The following is an 18,156-nucleotide window of genomic DNA, read 5'->3' as shown; positions in this document are numbered from 1 at the left end:
GTAATATACACAGGAATATCTATAGAGAGCGACTGTGCCGAGTGTACGAGCTTTGGACACTTCCTGGCCCCTATCAAATGTTATGAACCCAGTGCAGATGCTGTCTCTCTGCTTTGAGTCCCACAAAAATGCATCCCAGCTCTCCACAGAGGAGCATCATTTTGCATAAAGATGTCTCTCTGCCAGTCAAATGCTCGGCCTCTCTGCAAGAGCATCTCTGGATGGACAGCCACTAACGTCATGCCTGAAGCTGCAGCTGCTGCAGCAGCTACTCTCTGGCCACGTCTCTTATCTTCAGATGCTGGGTAAAGGATTATATTGAACGTCAAAAATAAGGACAAAGCTTTTTCAGTAAAAGTTAGTCATATTTACATATTTTTCATGATTGAATGTATCCATTATTGCTTTCCTGGAGTGTGATTTATTCCTTTGTGCATTGCTTCTTTCTGAAAGCCAAAAGAGAGCGGAATCTTATGTAGGACAAAGATGTGAGGCCAAAGACTTAGACTGATTTCAGCCTTCACATGAACCATCACTGCTGTCAGCCAGACAGTGGCATTTCTATAAAAATCCCAATGTAAATATTTGTTCTAAATCAGGCTCTTTCCTTTTGCCTTGACTGGAGTATAACCGCTTGTGAGCTTATGAAATGTTGTATCATTTCAAGATTAATTGCTACTGAAAGTTGCAGGATTTGTTGTCTGCCCTGCATGCACCCTCCTGGGATAACCTCCTCTCGATTTAGTTTCTTTCCTCAAATTCTTTCTCCCCAGACAGTGAGTTTCGCAAAGGCCAAACTGTTTTCCTCCCCTAAAAGCATATCTCGTTTCCTGGCCCTCCCTGTCCCACCAGCAGACTGACTGGGGGGTGTTGATGAAGGGAGATGAATATTTGCCTCTACTAACAGTTGGATTATTTTCACTTTTCAGATGCCATCTGTGTGACAGGGTTTGGTTTGCACTAAATACAGCCTGTGGGCTGAGCTGAGAAAACAGATTGCTGCACCACTACGTTAAATAATCATCATTAAAGTCTGGTTCATCAGAGAACTTTAGGCTGCCATGGAGGTTTTTTGGGGTGGGGTGGGGGGAAGATGCAGCTCACTTCCACATCAGGATGCTGAAATAAGATTTTAATTTAAGTTTTGCTGACGCTCTCTGTTGGCAGCACTGTCACCTGGGATCCGCAGGACTTCTCACCTGCGGTTTGCAGGCAGGGTGCCAGCAGCAGGCAGGCAGGCAGGGCTGGGAACCACCAGAGCTCTGTTCCTCCTGCTCCCTGGCTGGGTTAGTGCAGAAAACAGGCTCTCACTGCCTGTCCCTCTGTCTTTTCTTTCTGTCTTTTCAAGCCCTCGATGCTGTGGGCAGTTTCAAACCCACGCCGAGCAAATACTGTAAGTTCAGCAACATTTTACATCACAAATCACCAGGCACAGACCCGTGTCCCGCCGGTTGCAGCTGTGAAGCATTCACACGCACACACACACGATATGGAAATGTCCTTTTAATCCCTCTGCCCCTGCAGAGGAATGGCAGAGCGCCAGAGTCTGCGTGAACGCATGGAGATCCCTGCCCTTCGGGTGTTACAATAAAGTACGTGAAGGTATTTCACCCTTGCAGTAGCTCCTTGCATTTGTGATCAGTACAGTAATTATAGTATGCTGCTTCTAGCTGATATATCTTTGCATACAATGAGGAAAATAACCTGAAGGTTTAACTTGCCTTCTTGAACTTTAACAAAATATTTGGGTTTTTTTTTCACTAAATACTGCACTTGCTGTGAATATATCTACACTAGTCTTCTACAAGATCTGTTGGCATCCATGTATTTCCACGCCACGGGAGAGGACTCCATACACTCATGAGCTCAAGTGGCGGCTCTTTCTTGGTCTCCTCTTCCTTGAAAACTGTGATTTCAGCCAGTTGAAGAAGCCGCCTTTTGCTTTTAACTCAAACTCTACAGGGAAGTGGTCGCTCACCCCCAGCGCCTGCAAGACAAGGGCACAGAGGGGTTGGGAGCTGCTCGGCCATGTTCTTTCCAAACCCTGTGCCAGAGGGTTTCATTGTGGTGCTGGGGAGGTGGATGTGGGGAGGTGCAATGTGAGCATTGCATCACTTTGGGGGAGGATACAATGGTTTTATGGACAAGACCATGTTCAAAGCTGCCTGGATACCATTGGCTTTGTGCTCCTGTGTCAGCCTACAGCCTGGGCTGTGCCTACCTGCTCCTCGGTCATCTGAAAGTCCTTCTGGAAATCAAAGATGTTGACAGAGTGTGGCACGATGGCGTGGATGAGCTTCTGCCCGCTGACCACAATCCTGCAAGGAGAAAAGGAGCAAGGTGATGTTTTGGGGTGCTCAACCAGCAGCAGCCATGTTACACCGAGCCCGCGGCCTTGACGGAGTCACAGCTACGTATGGTTTGTCCTTTCCCATGGACTGCCTACTTAGAGACACCTGCATGCATCTGCTTTCTGCTGAGTGCTGATTGCTTTCCTTGGGACTGAGACCCCTAAATACCTTGGTCTGTGTTGGCCTTGGAAGCCAACGTTAAATGACTTGGATCTAAATCCACCCCATCAGTGTTGCAAAGTTCTAAGCTGTATTTTGGATACAAAAATCATAGGACACCAATGACTGGAGTCTCAGTGAAGTCCTGCTTTGATCCAGAAGCTCATTCTGCAAGAGGTTTAAGTCTTGCCTTACTCCGGGTTCTAATAAGCTGATGTATTTACCGTCCCAGCTGAGGGAGCTGCAGGCAACAGCCGGACTCGCCACGTGCCCGGGGGAGGTGAGGTGTCCCTCCTCCTGAGCAGAACCGGATTTTGCATTTGTCAATCCAAACTATGAATGCAAGAGCAAAAACCATGGCACAAAGCCAGCACCAGGAGCACCTTCCACCTGGGTGCCTGCAGGGCTTCCTGCAGATGAGAAGTGCTGCGTAATTGCCTGTCATTTATCTCTATCTAAGTCACAACAACAGCTAGTTCTTGCATGAAATCTTGCCCTTTCTGCAAAACTGCTTGCCAGCAATACTGAAAAGTGCTTTGTGTTCCTGACTAGCAGTATTCAGATCTCGTTTCCCCTTGGACGCTGTTTTATCTTTGAAGGCCTCATGCAGATTTGCTTTATCTGACAGTCACTGACACCTTTCCATATATTTTTTTTCTCAGAAAGTCATAAACAGGGAACGGTTTGGCAGTGAACCCTTTACCTGTCATACGGGCAGCTTGTGCTTCTCTTCACCGTAGTGTCATTTTTGTCGCCGATTAGCCAGACAAATTCGGAATAAGCCCTTAGCCGAATGTTCTTCCACTGCTTTTGGGGAACGTAGCTACATCCAGCATTAAAGTCCCCCATGAAGATGAAGTTCTGGAAGGTAGGAGGGTTTTCAAAAGTAATCATGAGGACAGCTCTTCAAAAGAAGACTGGCAAGGACTTTTAAGGTCCACAGGTGCTCCCAATAGCCCACACAGCTCAAATAGCAATGCTCTTGAGTGCAGTGGGGTTTCTCCTTTCTGCTGGGCTCACCACCAAGGCATGCTGATAAAACAGCACTTTTATCGGGAGCTCAAGTTTACCAGTTAAAATGTGGAGAACTTGATGAAGACATCAGAGAGATACTGAAAACCTGGGGCTCGCTATCAACGGTTTTAAGGTTATCAGGCTGTGAATTGAGACTCTTCAGAGTGTGCCAAGTGACTCAGTACCAAAGCTGCTGTTGGTAACATAGATGTGTCAACTAACCTCAGTTTTCCAGCGCTGTTTCACATCTAAGTACACATCATAGAGCTCATCAATCTCCCGTACCGCTGTCTCCGGTGTGGTATGCAGGGGGATTATAGCAAACTCTTTGACAGCTTGAAAACAAGGCAAAAGAACAGGAAAAAATGTAATGGTTAAACACGCACTGAATCACAGAGAAACAGAGAGTGACTTGGAAGCAAGAAGGTTCTTCTGAAGAAGAAACAGCTTCTGTTCTGGCTGTGGATCAGAGGCGACCGCTGTGTGATTGCACGGGGCTCCCCATCAGCTGAGCTGCCAGGTGAGGTGCTGTGTCAGGGCAAGGCAAACCCTGCTCCGACACCCATGGCAACGGCTGCTCCTGGGGCCGCACCAGTGGCATGGAGCACATCCACGGAACCACTGCCTGTGGCGGTGGCAGAGGCTTTCCTGGGGCTACCAGCAGCAGGGTTGTGGTGTGCACCGAGCTGCGGGCGATGCCAGAGGCAGCAGCCCCTAAAGCAGATGCTGCTCTTGTAAGGAAATGCAGCGTGGGGTCAGGATAAGGCCCCTTTCGCCTGCCCTCACCACGTGCACAGGTCCAGCTGGCACCATCAGGTTCCATGAGACTCACCAGTGGGAGAATGATTTGTTTCTGAAATGTCTCACCTGTTTTCGGAGAGTGGAACCAGACCATGAAGGGCTCTCTGGAGAAGGCATCCTCGTCCCCGGGCTGGGTGTCATGGTATTGGTAGGTTTGTTTCACTGATACCAGATGTTGCCTGCAGCAGAATAAACAGGATGGGGAATGTCACTTTTGTAGCTCGCTGGGACATGTCTAACACTGACTCTTGTGCTCTGACCTGGAGCCTGGGCCGTGGTCCAGGATGGATACAGGCAGGCTGGTGGCTGCGCCTGGAATGATCGCCAGACGCAGGCACAGCCCATCCCACCTGCACAACCTGCACCTCTCCAGCTCTCTTGGAGCAAAGTCACCTCCACTGTGTCCAGCCCATCTCTAGAGGGCTGTGATGGGAGAGGGCAGAGTAAGGGGCTGGCTGGTTGGCAAGGGGAGCTTGCTCACCTGTAGATGAAGGCATACTGCTCCTTGTAACTCTTCCTTCCCAGCCTCTCGCTGATCACGCAGCTGTATTCTTCCTTCGACCCCTTCAGCTGACTGGGATGAAAGTGGTTTTCCTGAGTTTATTTCTGCATTCACAAGGGGCCCAGGGGGTGATAATTTTGCCTGTGCCCGAGGGTATGGGACGTTTCCTTCCTGACCTCAGAGATGGGTGGTAGGAGCAAAAAACCTTCTCAGGACCAGTTGTCTGGACCTGTGTTCCATCACCGGCTCTTTCACTCTACCTTCTCCCTGCTTATTGCAGCCCCTGCTCTCTTTCAGCTGGGTCTCACGTTCCAGCCAGGCGTATGCTGCTCTCTCCTCTGGACCCAGTCCTGGCAGGCAATCCCCAGTCTAAATCAACTCCTAACCTTGCAGAAAGGTGGCTGCCCTGCCACAGCCGGTGCCAGACTGTCCCTCCCTTCTGTTTTCTTTTGAGAATTAATCTTTAACAAATTGAATCTTATTTTGTTTTTAAAATACGTGTCCTACAGTGGTCTGGAGCTGGCTTTGCTCATGACCTTCAGTGAGACTGCCAGAGCCTGGTCCTTCCTCGACGGCTGGGACAGAGCCCAGACCCTGAGCTTTTGCCCCGGTGCTGAGCAGAGCACGGGCTCTTGCCAAGCATCGTTCCCAATATTTGCCTCCTTGCCCATGGCCACCCTACCTGCTGAGCTTCTGCACCAGGAGAGGGCAAACCCGGTTCTTGTTCTCCTTTATTTCCATCAGCAACATGATGTCGCAGCGAGAAATGATCTGCAGGGGGAAGGAGCAGAAGCAAATTTGCACGCAGTGGGTTTTGGAGAATTAGAAAGACGCCAGAAAGAAGTGGTTACTGGTGCAGGGGAAGTCCTTTGTGGAAGAAGCAGAGCCCAGCCTGGGGTCATAGGAGGGAGGCAGTGGCTGGAGTGAAGCCCTTCTGCTTTCAGAGCCGCCTCACACCGTGACAGGCGCTGGGAGAGGGAACTTGGAGCAGAGCGGTTTCGGGTTTGTTGAAAAACTTTTGTGCCTGCCCCTGAGGAGGAAGTGTGGAGGGGAAGGGGCAGCAAGAGCCGCTTCTGTGAGCTGCCCTCCCCCCGCCACTGCTGGGGTGCTGCCTGCAGCCCCCCACCCCCTACAGTCGGTCATGCTTTTCTCCCTGCCCCTGCCACACAGGTTTTCTTTCTGCTTCGGACCAGCACTGTGCACAAGCATCCCAATTCAGTGCGTTCCCAAATGGTTGTGGCAGGAGCTTTTGGGGGGGCAATGAGGGGAGCCAGTTAGGGTCTATCATGAACCCACTGAAATGATTTTCATCCTTTTTCTGGTGTATATACCCCTAAGGTCCTATGGCTATGCTGCACCTTCTGAAAGCTGTGTGTGCTCTCAGCATTCGCCTGTCCCAGTCATCTGTTGCAGACCCCTCCGAAACAGCCCATGGGGCCCGAAGCAACCCCTGGTCTGGAAACAGGGACCTGGCACCCATGGGCTGCAGCACTGCAGAGGAGGTGCTGGGGAGAAGGGGGGAGCCAGCCTGGCTCAGCTCCCGTGGCCGGTGCTGGGGTTCCCCCTGGGAAAACCCAGCTCACCCCGCAGCCCAGCACGCTCAGGAGCTTCCTTCTGCCCCTGGTTTTGTTGCTCTTCAAGCTTTGTGGGTGATATTCATGGAAAAAAAGCCCCTTTTTGCCCCCTGAAACTTGCAAGAAATTAATATATGGCCTATAATTTAGTATATATTGCCCATAGCGCTGACAGTATAGGAAGGACAATACAGAAATGCAAATGCCAGCAAATCCCTCTTCTCCAACTGTTTGCAACAAAAGGATTAAAGCCCAGCTAAATGGTGGCATCCCTTGCTGCTGCCGCTTGGCTCACACAGCCATCCCACTAACACCAAGCACCATGTCCCCCGTTACTGTGGCACCTCGGAAAGGACTGGCAAAAGCTGTTAAGTCCAAAACATGGTTCTTTTAAAAAACTGAGTTACCTTCAGCTGCTGCAGAGGAAGCCTGATGGTGAGGGTTTATTTACATAAATTAGCAATCAGGCTTTTCAATTTTGTACCATACTCTAATATGATACTCTCTGCTGTCCTGAGAATATGTTTAATTAGTCAAGAATATTTCAGAATAATTAGCACATAAGCAAGGTAAATAATGTATCACAAAACAAAGCTCTGTGGATTCAACGCAAAAATTATTTTTACTGTGCCACAGAGTTTCTCCTCCTTTCCTAACTCCTTTTCCAAAGGAAACAGCAAATGTTGTTTCTGTTATATTCTCATGCGGGCTAAAATAACAGCAAACACCCTACTCAACCACAGGCTGATTTTTACTGTAAGAGTAATAAAATTATTTAAATTATCAACTCTTTTTTTTTTTTTACTTGAAATTCAACTGTGAAAAATAAATAAGGTGCAAGATTATGTAGCTAAGAAATCCTCGGACAGCTCAATGTCTGTCTCATCGAGTCAAATGAACATACCTTTACCACAGCATCGACGACTTCAGGTCTGGCTATTTTTGTTTCTCCAAAAGACCTTACATTGAAGGAGCAGATTTTTAGACTCAGAGATGGGTTGAAATTGAAGAGTGAAAGCAAGATGAAGAGCAACATCTTCAGGAACTTGGATAAAATGAGTTGCCGAGAGCGTGGCTATAAATATATATATGTGAGTGTGAGTGTGTTGTGTGTCCGTCCCTCTGTGGCCAGTTGGGAGGTCACACTGAGCAGTCAGCTGTGTCGATCACAAACATGAACAGGAATCACCATTTCCTCCTTTCCCTCACTTTCATCTCCCAGCACGAAGCAACATGGAGACTTTGAACTTCTGCCTTGGGGGGGAAAACTGGCTCTTCTGAGCCAAACTTTCCATCCTGGAGGAACAACTACTTTGTCAGACCCCAGCATCCCCCCACCACAGGCAGGCACCCACTGTGGGATGCCCGCCACGCCTGGGCACCAGCTGGGACCACCCTGAGCAGTGCTGGGTCAGGACCGAGCTCCCTAGACCACCCCAGGGGAGAGGTCAAGATCCTGCAGGACCAGGAGGTGGATGGGGCAGATGGTGAAAGGGATGAGGAAGCAGTGGTGGGGAGACAGGGGTTTCCAGAAGGCACTAGTGGTGGGCACGAGAAACCCCAGTGAAAGGCAACGGTGGTGGGACACCCTGGACATGGAGATTTTGACCATGTCCATGTTTTGTTCTGATGTTCCTTTGGTTGGAGAATCGTGCCGTGAGAAAGTGATAAACCATCCAGTGCTTCAGGCCACACGCTTTTACCCACTTCTACCTTCACCTAGAGCTGTGATGTGCCCTGCTGTGGGATGATTGCTGCAGCACAGCCATTTGCCCACAGTTAACAGGGCCTGCTGGCTCAGCCACTGTGGTGCAGCCTTGGGGAAGGTAGGTGATGCCTGCAGTGCTGCCCCCCCAAACTCCTGACCAAGTGTCCCCAGTGCAGCAGTCTCGGGCTTGTGACCCAAGGTGTGTGCACGTGGGTCTGGCTCATGCCATGCGGTTGAAGGGGACACACAAGTTTGGCCAAGATGACACTTGAGTGAGGATGCTGCAGCTGGGATGGCGTTTGCAGGGAAACCATCCCCCTGCCCTCCCTTCCTCCTCCACCACATGCCAGCCCTCGGATGGAGATGCATTTGTTGGCCCCCGACCGGGTATAATGGCAGGAGGTATAACAAGAAGTCAGGCTAAATGGCATCTTCAGGTGTCTTGGATTTTTCTCCCTGTGCTTACAGGCTGCTTTGATATCCTCTCTCCTTTTCCTGAAAACAGCCATGAAGGCTGCTTGCGCCCCTCTGCCCTCCTGCACGGCCGCCCATGCAGGTCCAGTTGCAGCAGCACCAGTGCATGGCTCCCGAAACCGCCTAAACCAATTAAACAGGGTCAGATGGAGCTGGCAAAAAATGCAGCACATGGCGGGGTCACAGCAGTGCTGACCACAGTGAGATCCCAGTCTTGCTGGGGGGGGGCGGCTGCAGCTCCCCAGGGTTCATGCTGCGAGAGTGGGAATGGGCACTGTGAATCCGTTTTGGCTGGATGGGGATTTGGAGCGCTTGTTGCTGGCGAGGGGCACGCTGCCATGCTGCCCTGGTGCTCTCTAACCAACACAGCTGCTTGGGGATCCAGCGTCCCACCTCCTGACGCAGGGGCTGTAGGGTGCTTTCTCTCTGCCGGGTCCCTAATGAGCCAGCCCCAGGCAGGACATGCTCGGGAGGAAACTAATAAATAGGGAAGGAAAGCGACAGCTTTAAGGGTTGTAAATCTCCCGCCTGACCTTGCTGAAAGCACAGCGTGAGCCAAGGGCTTGTGATGGCAGCTGCAGCCTTGGGGTCAGAGTCACCAAAACCTGGAGCTCCCCCCAAAACCAGGCTTGCTTTGGCTACCCTGGCGTCAAAAAACAAATGTTTGTTGTGGTGCCTATGAGGGCTTTAACCCTGAACCTCGTCCTTCGTTGGTGCCGTGTTTTTCCCCGGGACTGCTCGCTTATCAGCCTCCCCTTTTCCCTCCATCCCAGGCGTTATCAGTGGGACAGGCAGCAGCAGTGAGGTGACCCTCAGGGAGGACATGGGGAGCTCACACTCCTTTTTGTACCCCTCTGTCTCTCTGTTTACTGCACTTTCTGCGCTCCTTATTATTCTTTGTTCCTTATCAGGCCATAAAACCTGCTCGAGGAAGGCTGGTGAACCCTGCCAGTTCAGGGCTGTCCTGGTCTTGCACAAGAGCGGTGGAGCTGCTGGAGAAACCAGCCTGGGTTGGGTTTTTTCCCTACTCTGAATGATGCTGGATGAGGGACATCACCTGCAGCTGAGCAGCACCTGCAGGACATTCCCTAATAAAGCCTCTCCTCAGCCTTTCCCTGCTCCCTGAGGAGAAGATGCAGGAGGTGAGGCTGTTGGTAATGCCAAAGCCAGTTTGGGGAAGACATAGAGCAGTGAGAAAGAGCCCTGCTGGCTCCTCCTGAGGGTCCTTCATTCAAGCTTTGCTGACAGCCTGTGCTGTGGCTGGTGTGTTGCTATCTCTGGGGCAATGATTCAGCCCTACACCATCTTTCCACTCTCAGGAAGGTGCTGAGAGATGGATGGGGTGGGATGTGTCCCCATGTCTGCTTAGGGTCCCCATGGGACAGTGAGGGTCTGGCAGCAATGTGGGAGGTCCTCCTCACCCACCCCTCAGGCACAGCCACTTCCTTCCAGCTGCAGCCCCAGCTACCTCGGGGGGCACCCACAGCTTTGTTTTTGCTGGCAGAGATGGACCAAGAGGATCTCTGATGTTTCCTGTGCCTCTCTGGAGGGCTGCAGGGAGAGACCGCAGGCAAGCCCACATCCCCTTCTGCAGAGGAAGCCTATTCTGGGCTCAAAGAGCAGCATGACCCATGGGGTGCCCCGAGGGGGAAGGGAAGAACCCATCGGGCATGGGGTCGCCCTGGGGCTTTGCTTAGCACCTGAACATGAAGCTGAAGCTTTATTTCTCCTCCTGTGAGCAAAACGTGGTGGCTGTGTGCTGGTCAGGGCATTTAGTACCGCTGGGGACACCGGTGCTGCCATGTACCTTCTGCAAAGGGTGTCGAGCCTGGCCCAGCCTGCCCGAGCCCTGGCCCATCAGGGTGTCCCTGCTGTCCCCTTCACCACCCCCAGAAGCCTGTCCCCCTAAAGGGGAATGGGCAGCTCTGGGGGAGCACTCTGCATGGACAGAGGGTGGTGTTGGAGTGCCAAGGGACAACGCAGGGACTGTGGCTGGTGCTCCCCAGATGCCACCACAGCTCTATTTTCTGAACAAGGGGCGCACACGCTCTCCTTCCCATGTGCCAGGCTTTAAGGTGTTGGGTGTTTCCTGATTTTTATCATTTCTACCCAAATTGCAGCTCTGTCAAAATCCAGTGCGGCGAGGGGAGGTCTGTGGGAGAAGCAGGAAGGGCCAGCCCCAACATCACCATAAAAGTAAGTTCCTTTGGGCAAATGAAATGACCTTTGGGTTCTCGGTGGCCTTATCACAACCATCAGGCAGAGTATCTTATCGAAGTCTCCTGGAATTTCAAGTTAATAAGTAGCAAAGTGCTCAGGCCATTTCGTATTGCTAAAGTTCTCAGCTGGGCTGCAGACCAAATATGGTCATTTGGAAAGTGGCTTCAGAGGCAATGTAACAGTGGTAAGTGTCCTGGAGTGACCCGTTTGAAATTCAGTGTAATAGAGGCTAAAAATACATGGCGTGCAAGATACAAGGTATGTTTTGAATCAATAGGGCTTCTTTGATACTTAATCTTTATCTATAATTCTGGAAGGTACATGTTCTACTTAAGAAATTACCGTCAGGGTATAATTCCTTTGCTAGTACAGGACTCTGATACGGTTTTCTTTTACAGCTGAGTACGTCAGTGTTGTTCAAGTAGCGGTTTGAAGCGTGGAAGCCTGCCTGCTACAGCAGTTCAAGGAAAAATGCCTCATCATGTTTTCAGTTTCTTGAACGAGGCCACTTAGCTGGGACGTCGGAGAGCACGCAGTAATCTGAAATAAAGCCTTTGACGTATGACAATTAGACAAGGCTTTGAAGTTACCTCCATAAAGATATTGCAGGCACCAAATAAGGAGGGTTTTCCGACGATGAGCACACCCTTATTGTTAGCAGTTAAAGATGCAATTAAAATGTGTGTAATATATGCATTAGCTTTCAGTAGCGTTAAGAAAGTATTATTTAAAGCTGTTAACAGGCAAGTAGGTCCTGCTTTATAACGTTCTAAAAGCCAGGAGCGTTTGTTCCTGTGTTTGTCCCAGGTTGTGCAATGAAGCTGCGGAAGAGTGACGGGATGGCTGCCCGGAGCGGCGGCGGAGGCGGTGTTATTTACCCCTGCGCTCACTGGGAACTGCTGTTTGCAAACGAGGTGAGCTTAGACCTTATCCCTTCCCTGCGGGGTGAATTTTGGCATCTGTATGTCACTGAATTTGCCCTCTGCTCAGGGCACGGCAAGGTGTTCCTCAACAGCAGGTCCCATGGGTGCTGTGGGGCACCCTCCTGCCTCCCTGCTCCCCTGTGCCCACAGTCCCCTGGGGATTGCTGTGGGGCCGACATTGCGTGAGTGGAAATACGTGGGGACGAGTCACCCTGGGAAGATGATTCACTTCGCCAAAGTGCTTTGCCTTCACTTGTTATGGTTGCAAACAATCCCGCCGTGCTCCCTGGGGTTTCATCATCCAGCAGTGGAAAATAACATGGAAGCCTTTCATCTGGTGGATCAGTGCTGCTCCTCAGCTTGGTGAGGTAGGAGCTTCAGTTCTCCACAGCTACGCTGGCCAGAATCCAACCATAGCTTCCACCTTCCTATGGAAAACAAGACAGTTTATGTGAAAGTCTTGCTGCCTTGTTTCTGGGAACATAGGATAGCTAATCCTGATATTTTTTTTTTTTCCCCAGTGGCTACTCTGATTCAGAAAGACATTTTGTTTCTAACAGGATCATAAGTCATCTTTTGCCCCACTCACAGCATCAAAGCTCTGCTCCTGTGCTGGTGGGAAGCCTGGTCCCTGATGTGGGCTCTAGGAATGAGGAATATTCAGCTGAGGGCCAGGATAGCTGGCAATGGGCTCTGAACCACTGGCAGTCTTGGGGGGTGACGTGGGGCTGACTTGGTCCTCACCAGCTGCCACAGCTGTGTCATGAGTTGTGTATGTGGGCTGAGGGGAGAAACATAATGCACAGGGCAGGTCAGTGCAGGCACTGGCCTTTAATTTGAGCTTGCTGCACTGTGGCTACCCCAAGAACAGCTCTGCAGGGTCCTCAAGGAGGTGCCATGGGATCTGCTGGGGTTTTCCTCTCGAGCCCAGGCCTCATCTGCTCTCTGTGGGGACAGGGAGCCCAGCCCTGCCCTGGGTTCCCCCTTGGTCCCCTGTGCCGCCCAGAGAGCCCAAGGACTCCTCTGCTGTGCTGGGACAGAGGAGCAGCCTTGGCCCGTGCTCGACAAAGTCATCATGGCACTGCCACCCTCCTCGCCAAGGCCATGACCTGTTGAAGCTGTGGCCTTGTCCCGGCAGTGACTGGCTCAGGAGAGCCCCGAAGATCCCTCCTTTCCCCATCACCACCAAAGGAGACACTCGATGACTCTTCCCTGTGACTGCATGCCCATGCTAGGATTGCGGAAGCGGGTTCCTCTGTTAGCTCATGCCTTGTTTTGATATAAAACCACCACAGGCCTCTGCTTCAGTTTCTCTATTTTAAGAGCCGACATTTGCTATGACTATTTCCAGGGGCGTTCCCACCAGGTGGCTTGGAATAACCAGCCGATGGGTAATCCATCCCTGGCGTGAGTCAGCGCTGCCCTGCACGTGTCCCGCGGGAGCCTGGGGCTCTGCGTGAGAAAGTCGAACAAACAAATATTTCTGCAAATAACATTTAAAGGCTTGTGAAACACCTCCTGTGTTTGCATAGGTCATCTCAGCAAAAGATCATCTTCAGGTAGCCTAGCTTGACTGGGAAGATCTTCAAAGAAAAAACCCCAAAAAGCTGCATAAAGCTGTGCCTCGCCATCCCTGGGCCACATAAAAACCTCAATTTTGGTTATAAATCTCTTCTGACAGCTCATTTTACCAAAAGCTTTTGGTTGTTGTAGTAAACTCTGGCCTGTAAAGCCCTTTACACCAGTTTTCTTTGTTCTCCAAGACTGCCAGACCAAAGGGAAAGCCTTTATCAAAGCACAGATGTGGTGAGGATTTGACCTAATTTGATTGCATTTACTCAGGAGCTGATCTCATTCCCAATTTAATTAAGTTTTCTCATATTTTTGGGCATATCTTAGAGGTGCATACCAAGCTGATATGTGACCCAGGGGGAAGGAAAGTAAATTTGCTTATAGCAAAAGGGTGGCAGTTTTAAGAAAAATCTGAGCCAATTTTAAATGCAGGTTGAAACGCAGCTCTTGAGAGCAAACAGTGTCATCTGTTGGGAGGAGAGAACAGGTCACAGGCGTGTAACATAAAAGGCAGGCTTATAAACCCTATTTGAGGTGTAAAAGTATTGGTGGGTTGCTCTGATTTCTACCTTTTTGTCCTTTCCATGGGAAATGTGGCAGAGCTTTGTGCTTTCTGATCCCAGCGCCATCCCAGGACCTGGGAAAGAGACAGATGTCCCCCACCGCGAAGCTTGTTCCCAAGCCTGGTGCAAGGGGGCTGTGTGGTCTCTGTGTGGGGTGTAGCACTGCATTCGCCTTTATAGCTCTGTGGCAGTTGTATCGCATCCCCTTTACATCCCTGTTATAACCCCTGTTGTATCCACCCTTGTCTCTCCTTGTTGTAACCCTGTTGCAGCCATATCACGTTCCCTTTTTTATCCCTGTTCCATCCCCATGGCAACCCCATTGTACAACTTCTGTAGCCTCATTGCATCCTCCTTGTATCCCTGCTGTGTCTCCTTTGCATACCCCCTTACCTCCCCATTGTATCCCTATTGCAGCTGCATTACACTCCCTGCTGTACCCCCTTGGACTCCTGTCATGTCTCCTCTTGCACCCTTTTGTTCCCCCTCCCAGCCCTTGCTTTCCCCATTGCGCTGCCTCTGGAACTGCTGCACTGCATCCCCCTTGCAGCCATATAGCATTGCCCCCTGCACCCCCAATTGGAGTGATATTGCATCCCCCTAAGCATCCCCACTGTTTCCCTGTACTGCTGCCTTGCATTCCCCTTGCACCCCTGTTCTATTCCCCCATACCCACTCTACAGCTTCATTGCAGTCCCCTTGCACACCCCTATTGCAGTGCCACTGTGTCCACCTTGCAACTCCATGGAAACCCCATTATATCCCACAGTTATACCCCTGTTAACCCCCGCCTTGTACCCCTGCTGCAACCTGATTTCATCCCTCCCTTGCACCCCCACTGAAGTCCCACTACATCCCTCTGTTGCTGCTCCACTGTATCCCCTCCCATTGCAGCCCCTCTTCCACCCCTGTTGCAACACCTTCATGGAAGCCCCATTGTGTCCCCCCTTGCATCCCTGTTGCATCCCCCTTGCACCTCCATTGAAGTACCACTACATCACCCCATCCATTTTAGCCACCTTGCAGGCCCTTTGCACCCCAATTATACCCCCCTTGTGACCCCACTGCACCCCCCCTTCAACCCCTCTTGTACCGCCGTGGAAGGCCCATCATGTCCCCCCCCTTGAACCTCCAATGCAGACCTATTGCATCCCCCTGTTGTACCCCCATTGAACCCCCTTTTACCCTCCCTTGTATCAAGGATAGAATCCCAGTTGTATCCCCTCTACATCCCCTCCCTGCACCGCGCACAGCCTCGCCGCATCCCCGCCTCGCCGCTGCCGCGCTCCGCTGCGCCCCCGCGGAGCCGCCCCGGTACCGGCGCGGAGGGAGGGCGCAACGGAGCCGCCGCGTTTCGCCGCTCAGCGCTGCCATTGCGGCCCGGCACGGATCAGATCGGATCGGTGAGAGGCGCGGGGGGAGGATGCGGGGCTGACGGTAGCACTGCCAGGAGCAGGAGGGACCGAAGGGGGGGTTCCGGGTTCCGCAACGGCGTCCGGGACTCTCTCCCGCTCCCAACCCTGGCACCGTTGGTGGTGGGGAGGGAGAGCGGGCAGGACATGAGGAGCAAAGCCAAAATGCGAGAAATAATTGTGTATATATTTATATATATTAAAGATTTAATTAATTTGCCTTAAAACCCTACCTATAAAATAATCAGAAAACAGGGCACGAAGGGGAGGAGAGCGGTGTTGCATCTCGGCTGCTGCTGCTGTTTGGTGAATGCCATCATCTTGCTGGAAGGGGATGCCTGGGGAGGGGGGGGCTGTGTGCTGGGAGAGGGGACCTAGAGGTGACCCCCGGTACCCTTACCCCATCCCTCCCCACCTCCTTCCTACCCCCCCACCCAGGAGAGGGCTGAGTCCGGGTGCACTCGTGACACCAGATGTGCTGTGCATGCTCCGCTGCATGCGTGTGCGGCAGGATGGGGATGGTGACGGGGTCCGGAAGGAGGACGGGCACGTTATGAATGTCTATACCAGCGGCTGGCTGGCAGCACAGCCTACTCTAGTCATGCTTTTCAGCCGCCTTGTCCCCAGGCTGGCTGGCAGTGACGCTGATGGCTTGTCTCTGCGTGTTCCCAGCCCGGGGTGCAGCAGTGGGGATGGGGTCCAGCCCAGACTCTCTGGCTCACGTTTAAGAGCTGTGTTGCACAGATACAAATGGGTCAGAGATGCACGTTTCATGAAACGGTGCTGCAGAAATAATGATCTCATTTCTGCTGTCTATAAATAAATGAAGGTGAAAGGACACATTTCCTACTCTCAGCCCTCCGGAGGCTGGACTAAGATTGCAAGCGGGCTGGCTGATGGACAGAGATCATTTGAATATTAATAGATCTTAAATTATAATTTCACTGAGATTGGCATCTAAAAAATCACGCTGCAAAATATACCTCTGAGGAATTGTAATATTAGTTATGTCGGTGTTTATGGTCAGTATTATTTTTCTGGCTGTTGAGGATGCCAAGGAGGAGGCGGTTTCCAAGGGAAATGGCTTACTTGCATGTTTTGGGTTTTTCTTCTTACACAGTTAGTGGTGTAAATCAGGGTTTCTGGGGGCCCAATCTCAGTCGCTGAGGCCCGTCAAAGCCCCCCTATTTCTGCAGTAGGATCTTAAAATTAGTTGATGGTCGGTTTTCTTCAGCTCTTAAAACCCCTAAAGTATGTCTGAATGTGCTGCTTAGCTTTCAGCTATTTGGAGTTTCCAAATCTATTGTTGGTCAGCCATGGGCTGCTCTGGGTGCAGGGAGCGGGAAGCGAAACGCCGAGTGAGGCAGCAGCCCCGGTTTTGCAGCCCGGTCCCGATGAGCACAGCCCGATACAGCCCCTGTGCTTGAATTTTGGCATGTCCGGTGAGTGAGTGCACACATATGACTCCTGCGTTGTGAAAACCCTCCCTGACCTTGCACGTTTGCTGCTGCTCTCCCCTTCCCAGCTGAGCCCCTCTGCCCCCCCCAGGTACCCCTTGCCAGCTCTTGCCCCGTCAGAGAGGTTGGCTCTGAGCCCTGCTCTGTGAGAGATGCTGATCCTGGGCAAGAGCCTCCTGTCTCCCTGGGTAACAATCCCAGCTGCTTTCACTTTTCTGTGATTGCTTTTTTTTTTTTTTTGCCTGAGCCAAATGCAGTTTTTTGGTCCCACACACTGGGGTCTGCTCCTGCTGCTGCATCTTATCTCGGGCTTGGAAAACATCAATATATACACTTGATTTACACTGTTGGGTCTTCTCCCACCTCCCTGGTGTGATCCAATGAGCTTGAAAGAGGAAAAAATACCGATGAGGACTCAAACCTTGCTCACAGTATTATATTGTCCCTTTATTGTCATCAACACACTGTCCTCCGTAGCAACCTGCATCCCCTCCTGCCTCTTGGCCCCTCTGTCTGCAGGTGATGAGGCACCTGCTTGAGTTTGGCGCAGGGGAGAAATTAGGATGCAAGTGGAGACTCTTAGCATCTGTCCTTGGTCTATCCACCCCATTACCTGGGGTGGCCTGTCTGGGGGAGGTCCTCCCAGGTGGGACACAGGGGCCATGGTGGTTAGTGCCTGTGGCTTGGTTGCCAGCGTGGGAACCGGCGCTCCTGGTTTGGCATCCTGTGCCCTGCCTTGGCCCTGTTGCCGCTGTGATCACACAGCATTTATCAGGCCTGCCTAATTAATGTTTCCAAGTTAATTTATGAGGTGCTTGGAGATCCTTCCAAGAAGGCAGTAGCAATGCTTGGGGCCATTTGCTGTGACTCTTGGTCACAGGGTGCCTCAAAGTGATGGATGAGCTGTGGTCTGAAGACTTACAGCTGTTACCCCAGGGCTTGCTTTTATTTTTATGCCCACAATGTCTCTCTAGCTGGTAGTGAAGGACCTTGCCAGTGCCTGGGGTGATGCTGCCCGCTCTGGTCCCCAGCATGGCTGCAGCACGGAAGGGGATCATCCCCCAGGCAAATCACCATCGCAGGGTGTTGGCACTGTGGGTGCTCCCTTGTGGCTCTGGGGAGCCAGTGTCTCTGCAGCGCTGCTGGGGGCAGAGGTGGCTTTACCAGGCTGGGAGTGCTGGGGACTGGGGTGATGGTGGCTGCCTCTGACCGCGCAGCTGGGCCTGCCGGCGTTTTCCCCCCCGCTGCCTCCATCAGGCGTAACCATGGAAATCGGTGGTGATGCTCTGCCTGCACAAAAGGAGGCTGGGCTGCACCGTGGGGCTCCCCGAGCACCCTCTCCCCCGGGCACCCATGGCCGGCGGGGGCCCCGAGCGGGGCTTGCCGGGTGTGCGTGGCCAGCATTGGGCGCCGGGGCTCACGTGGT

At 51.8% G+C, this 18,156-nt stretch overlaps 1 protein-coding gene across 1 annotated transcript; it reads right to left on the bottom strand.

Annotated features, from left to right (window-relative positions):
• Positions 1–1,489: 1,489 nt before the first annotated feature.
• DNASE1L3 (deoxyribonuclease 1L3) lies at positions 1,490–7,506 on the bottom strand. The gene is made up of 8 exons (XM_074152410.1): positions 7,306–7,506; positions 5,510–5,598; positions 4,807–4,899; positions 4,392–4,504; positions 3,747–3,859; positions 3,214–3,371; positions 2,222–2,318; positions 1,490–1,987 (listed from the first exon to the last, which is right to left on the bottom strand). The coding sequence occupies exons 1-8, from the start codon at positions 7,435–7,437 to the stop codon at positions 1,859–1,861; spliced, it is 924 nt and encodes a 307-aa protein (XP_074008511.1). The 5' UTR covers positions 7,438–7,506; the 3' UTR covers positions 1,490–1,858.
• Positions 7,507–18,156: the final 10,650 nt, after the last annotated feature.

The sequence above is a fragment of the Numenius arquata genome, chromosome 8, assembly GCF_964106895.1.
Source record: "Numenius arquata chromosome 8, bNumArq3.hap1.1, whole genome shotgun sequence".
Taxonomy (NCBI): domain Eukaryota; kingdom Metazoa; phylum Chordata; class Aves; order Charadriiformes; family Scolopacidae; genus Numenius; species Numenius arquata.
The sequence above is the reverse complement of the archived record's forward strand: the minus strand, read 5'-3'. Positions and strand labels throughout refer to the sequence as shown.

Bases quoted from the DNA above. Each gene is read 5' to 3' on its own strand.
- DNASE1L3 (XM_074152410.1), bottom strand. From the start codon at position 7,437: ATGTTGCTCTTCATCTTGCTTTCACTCTTCAATTTCAACCCATCTCTG. The intron at 4,900-5,509 runs GTAGGGTGGCCA...CTTTCATCCCAG, and splicing joins CTGGTGCAGAAGCTCAGCAG to TCAGCTGAAGGGGTCGAAGG. The intron at 3,372-3,746 runs GTTAGTTGACAC...CCTACCTTCCAG, and splicing joins AACAGCGCTGGAAAACTGAG to AACTTCATCTTCATGGGGGA.